Genomic DNA, 6,504 nt, shown 5'->3' with positions numbered 1-6,504 from the left:
TGATTGCATGTTTGGTCAATTTCAGACTGTAGAAGCTGATAAAATTCTTCAATTTCCTCCTCTGTGGCTTTGGTGGTTGGGGCATAAATTTGAATAACAGTTGTATTAACGGGTCTTCCTTGTAGGCGTATGGATATTATCCTATCACTGACAGCATTGTATTTCAAAACAGTTATATTTGTATATTAAGTTGGCTGGACCTGGTTGAGTGGCTAGGCAGCTGGTGGTAGTTATTCCCCATGAGGAGACTGGCAATCAACTCCATGGTGGGATCTACCACAAGCAGCTGAGTACCTGCCTTTGGGATGTGGTTTGCTTCCTGTATATAAGGAGAAGCTTTGAGAATGATCTCTAGCTTATGGCACACTTGGTCCCTGCATGTAGCTGTGTTGTTGCTCAGCAGCCTGCTAGGCCCTGACGACCTTGGGACTTACAATGGACTTAAGTTAATGGCCTGCTGTGCAGTTTGGTAACATCAGGACTGTGCCTTTTATTTGTTAAACTTGGGGCTTCTCAGACTCAGCAGCCAGCAGCTGCCTGAGTGAAGAAATGCCTCTAGCTCCAGTGGGCTGGGAGCAGGAGGCAGAGCTGGACCCCAAGGTTGAGGGGCTTTCACCAAGCCCCTAGAGCCTGGTACTTTGAACTTGGACTTAAAGCCTCCAAATTATAAGAATAAACTCCTATTTGTTAAGGCTATCCCATTTGTGGTATACCTGTCAGAGTGGCACCAGTTAACCAGAACAAATTACAACTTTGGAAACCTCGTGGGGCAGTTCTACTCTGTCCTACAGGGTTGCCATGAGTTGGAACTGAGGTGAAAATAATGGGTTATTTCTTCTTTAGTGAGGTGTGTGTTCAGATATTTTGTCCATTTTGCAGTTGAGTTGTTTGCTTTCTTATAGATGTGTTTTGTGAGCTCTTGTATATTTCAGACATAAGTCCTCCATCAGATGTGGTTTTCAAATATTTCCCCCCAGTCTGTGGCTTGTCTTTTCATTCTCTATAAATGGATGGAGTTTTTTGTTTTGCTTTTTGCCTCTTGCTGCTGTTGTTGTTGTTATGTACTGTCTAGCATACCTATTGTTTTGTTGTTGTTGAAAGCAGGCTTGATGTATTGGGTAAAATAAGCAGAAGTAAATAAACCTTTGGTGTGAGGTTTTATGTTTTTGTTTTATGTTATCTGGCTAAGAGTTATGTTATGCTTACTGTTTGTAGCAGTTGTGGTATCAGAATCTAAAATTTCCTCTAGTATCTTTATTCTTAGCTCCCTATTGCCTTAAATAGGGTCTGAGATTTGCAGCTCTTTCAAGTAGAACCCTAATGATGTGGCAGTAAGGTGTGTGTGTGAAGAGCAGGGAAACTTTCCAACATCTAATGATTAGATCTCATTCCTTTAGTGTGCTTGTATCTTTAAGCTGTGACCTTCACAAGTGCTCCTCAGATTCCCACCTACCTTTTAGGTGAGACAGACAAGCTAGAGGAGGCTAGAACTGGGTTTTTCCCTTCCCTCAGGTTGGTTGGTTGTTGTTGTTATGTGCCGTTGAGTCAGACTTGACTTATAGCAACCCCTCCTTGGGTTTCCAAGGCAGTATCACTACAGAAGTAGATTGCTCAACCTTCAGGTTGGTTAGGCTTTGGTAAACCCAAGTAGATTCCGGGAAAAAAAAAAAAAAAAAAAGTCTCACTGCATTTGAGTTTGGCAATTATAAAATAGTTTATCTAGAAGGAAGACCTCAGTAAGAAGAATAGAAACCAAAACCTAACTCACTGCCATCAAGTTGACTCTGACTCTTAGCAAACCCCTTTGGGTTTCTGAGGTGGTAAATCTTTACATAAGTAGATTGCCTAGTCTTCCTTTCATGGAGTGATTGGTAGGTTTGAACTGCTAGCCTTCTGGTTAGCAGTCAAATGCCTTAGGCACTGCCCAACCAGAGCCCCTTAAGGAGAATAGAAAGGGCTGAGAATATTTCATAATGGATACTTTTCCCTTCTTGCCAGAAATGGTGTGGTGTTGTGTTGTGTCTCTGCATTGATTCTGACTCATAGAAACCTTGTAAGGCAGAGTAAAATTGCCCTATTGGGTTTCCTATGCTGAAACTTTTACAGATGCAGATTGCAAAATCTTTTCTCCAGTTGAGTGGTTGGCCTTTCACTTACCAGCTGAGCACTTAACCATTGTGCCACCAGTGCTCCTTTGTGAGCAGTTTTCACTTAGAACCTGATGGTTCTCTTGGAGATACAAATTATGAAAGTTTGCTGGTTCCCCTAAGACTGTCTCTACCCCAAGAATAAGTTAGTCCACCCTGAGCACCCAGGATTTCATCAATTGTAGTTTAAATGTTCCTATCAGTTCTGGCTCCAGCTTCAGGCATTTGCTTCTGGGCTTCTGCTCCTGGTAAACTGTGATTCACCATATCTTCAATTCTCTGATAAATCTCAGATATGTTTCTGATTTACAGGGGTTTTTTGGTTTTGTTTTGTTTTGTTTTGAGATTTTTTTCTTGTTTTCTGGGTTGGAGCGATAACTCCCAAGCTCTTCACATGTCAGACTGGAAAACAGAAATCCCTAGCTTTTAATATTTTAAGTATGACGTAATGGTGATTAAATAGGTAGAGATGCTAGGTAGACTGTTAAAATTATGCCTTTAGATCACAAAAAAATGAGGTCACTGTTGGTACATACATGGTGGTTAAAGATATAAGTATGTATAAAATAACCCATGGAGAATATTTAGTTTGTGACAAAGATTAAAAAGAAAGCCTTAGGCAGCATAAGTACTTCAGGGGCAGGTGGAGAAAGAGAAACAAAAGAAAATCCAAATGAATTGCTTGGGAGGTAGATTTAAAAAGAGAGTTCAATTACAGAAGCACAGCAAGGAGATTTGTGTGGAATAGAAAGCAAGTTTAGAGTGGCTGATTCATCTTCTCACTAGAACAACTATCAAAAAGGACAAGAAGAATGCCAAAGTCATAATAACATTATAAGGTAAGCTTAATGGTCGACACATTGCCAGATTCTGGAATGAATGCCAAGTAATAAATTTTTGTCTGAATCTAGTGTTGCTGGCAATTTCTATCCATCCACTATGTGGCCCTACTTTGGAGTCACAAAATCCTTAACAGGATGTTCCTAACAATCTTTAACAGAATTTTGTCAGAAGAAATGTCACCTATATCCATCACTGGAGTGGTTTCCTGTAGTGGCCAGGATCGTTTCAGTACCATTCATCTATTCTGTCCCCTTTTTACCCATTAACTTCTGAACAATAGTTCCCAAGCCTCCTTTTTTTGGCTGGGATAAAATGGTGAAGGCCTGCTGAAATGGATATGAGTGGTTCCTCAAATCCTGTGATGTTATGACAGTGGTGGAAGGAGCTGAGATAGGATGATTATGAAAGAACCATATTGGCGGAGGCTGGATGGTGGTGGTGATGGTGTTGCTCTACAGCTTTATACATACACTCCGATAGCCAGGTAATGTGTGCAGAACTCTCACCAGACAGCAGAACCAGCAATTCTACACTAGGTAGATAATGTGAGACACAATAATCTTGGGCATGGACAACAATATAAGTATTTACCAAGCATCCAGAACAGAATCTGAGATAGTTTATATAATTCTAGCAACAACTACTCAAATAGAAAAAGGGACCAATGGGAAATGAGACCATACACATCCTACTGATTTTCAAACAGTAGGACTGCTCATAATTAAATGAAGAGAAAAAAAACTAGGAGCTTTTCAATGACTTTTTTAAAAAGAAAAAATATGTACCACCTAGGATCTAGAAGAACAAGGAAAGCTTTTGAAAAATCTTTCCCAGTGGAAACAATATATTTTACACAATTGCCTTTGCTCTCAATGAAATTAAGCAACGATGTAATAAAACAAAAATTAAAGATGAAATAATAAGAAAATACCCTGGGGAAAAAGTTTGCTAGATATGACACAGACAGAAATATAAGAAAAGCAATATGAGGTAAATAAAAATTTGGGGGGGAAACTAATAATGCAAGAGAAAATTTCAAATCTACACTAGAATCAGTAAAGAATAAAATCAACTATTATGCCTTGAATCGTCAATGTAGAGAGAAAAAAAAAAATACTAAAAGCTCTCTCAAAATGCAGAGGAAAAGAGAAAGTGATAAAAGTTAACACCAACACATGGACATGAAGGATAGATACTGGGGAAAAACATGAATACTTATGGTTTCCAAACAAGTAAATCATATTCAGAGACCTGATGGAAAAAATCCTGAACTGTGAAAGCTAATTCTAGGGATTAGTGAAAGAAAACAGCATCTAGAATTCATTGGTAAAATTATTTAAAGTTGAGGGGAAAAAAGCAAGACACTCACAAAATATTTGAACTCAGATGTACCTATCACGATATTAAGAGCTTATGAACAATGGAATAATATAAATAGATATTTGAAAAGAGAAGTTCTTAGCTCCAATATTTCTTTTCACAAACAGGTAATCATTCATGTGAGAAGACAACAGAAAGACATTTTCAGATATGGAAGGATGGGGAAATACTACCCACCTACATAGTACCGAAAAAAATAATAAAATTTCAAAGGAAAATCAATGGAACTCAAAATATTAATTTATAATATCTAGCTGATATAACCAAATAAAAGTATAAGAAAAAGATGTTATTAAACTTACCCTTATTGTAAGTGTAACTGGTTTACTATCTTTAATTGCTTCATGTGGATTAAAGTTTGATTTATTGTCTCTTAGGAACTGTGGTTTCAAAATATATCCAGAACCACCATTGTCCAAAAATTTTCCATTTTGTAGATCCATAGGCAGACCAGGGGTCTGGAAATTTAAGGCCACTGTGAGAAAAATTATTTTGATATTTTCAGGAATAGAGAGTACAGTTTAAAAAAACGCAATTAAATAATTCACTGAAATCAACAACCATGGATTATATATTTTCTAAATATCCTAAAATATTCTTAGCCTAATAATTCATGATATTTGGACATTTTTTTCCTCCTGCCATGTTTATGTAAGAAAGTGAGTTTCAAAATTTAATCCATAAACCAAACTATTTTATAGCTTTAAGTAAAAACTCAAAATGACATGTAGTACAGATCATGGACTAGCAATGTGCATGTCAGGTGAACTAAAAAAATACATGAGAATAAAGCAAATTAGTACATTAAACGGAGGAGAGGGAAGATAACAACTATATCTTATTCTTCCAAGTCCAAAAATGTGCTGTTGTCACTTGGAAAGAATGTGAGACATGGGAAGAGCAATAATGGTTCTTAAAAATATAGAATACCTGCATGTGAACTAGTAAACAGCAACTGCATTTGGTACCATGCCCCACCCCCCACCTGGCCCCACTTCACCCCCTTCCTCAAAGATATGGACCTTGCCACAATTCAGTAGCAGAAGAGTTACCACCTAGAACTTTTTGACTGGGGTGTCTTATGGTAAAGGCTTAATAGTAACCAATACTATTCCAGCTGTTCAATTTGGAATAGGGAGAAGCTGGTGAAGACAAAGAACAAAGCATATAATCTCATTCACTCTTGTTTTTTCAATTTTTTAAATTGTGGTAAGTATAGCAACACATTTGACATTTCAACAATCTTTATACATAGAGTTGTGTGACATTAATTGTGTTCATCTTGTTGTTCAACTATCACCACTATCAGTTCCCAATTTTTTTCCATCCTCTTTAACAGAAGCTCAGCGACCCTAAACATTGAGTCCTTTTTCTCTCGCTTCCACCTGCCCCTGATAACCACTATTAAACTTTGGTCTCTATACAGTTGTTTCTTCATATAATATTTGTCCTTTGGTGACTGACTTATTCCAATCAGCTTAATATTTTCAAGGTTCACCTGTGTTGTAGCATGTATGAATGTAGAAGTTAGTGTAGAGTATAAAAGGTAGAAGTCACATGATTTGGAGAGGACGTAAGCAAATTTATCAAGCAAAGGAACTTATCTTCAATGTCCCCATTTATTGGTTTTGTTTTTCCTTTTTTTTTTTTTTTTTCACCATATATGTCTCATACTGGGAGCTCTGGTGGCATAGTGCCTAAGGCATGTGACTGCTAACTAGAGGGCTGGTAGTTCAAACCTGCCAGCCACTCTTCAGAAGGAAGATTGGGCAATTTGCTTCAGTAGAGATACCTCCTCAGAAACCCAAGGAGGGGTTGCTATGAGTCAAATGGATTCCATGGCACTGAGTTGTTTTTTTTTTTGTTTGTTTGTTTTTTGACATCTCATGCTAAACTTTCATGAATTTAGCCTCCACATCTTCAAATTTCTAGATTTACCACCTCCTTCAAACCATTTAGAAATGACTTCAACTCTTGAAATCAGACAATGCCTGGCCCAAGACAACTCAGGGACAAAAAACTTCATAGGAAGCACTTACACAAATGTGTTAAAATATATATATATATTATATATATATATATATATATATTTAAATATATATATATATATAAATATAAATATAAATATATATAT

General features: G+C 37.1%; 1 protein-coding gene across 1 annotated transcript in view; it reads right to left on the bottom strand.

Moving 5' to 3' along the window:
* PLCZ1 (phospholipase C zeta 1) overlaps positions 1-6,504 on the bottom strand; it is an 84,479-nt gene that overhangs the window by 15,240 nt on the left and 62,735 nt on the right. The window contains exon 9 of the mRNA XM_007944440.2: positions 4,673-4,845. Within this exon, the coding sequence (XP_007942631.1) occupies positions 4,673-4,845 (173 nt within the window). The remainder of the gene's footprint in view (positions 1-4,672; positions 4,846-6,504) is intronic.

This window comes from Orycteropus afer, unplaced genomic scaffold (genome assembly GCF_000298275.1).
Source record: "Orycteropus afer afer isolate SDZICR_OR568_19922 unplaced genomic scaffold, OryAfe1.0 scaffold00126, whole genome shotgun sequence".
In the NCBI taxonomy this organism is placed as follows: domain Eukaryota; kingdom Metazoa; phylum Chordata; class Mammalia; order Tubulidentata; family Orycteropodidae; genus Orycteropus; species Orycteropus afer.
The sequence above is the reverse complement of the archived record's forward strand: the minus strand, read 5'-3'. Positions and strand labels throughout refer to the sequence as shown.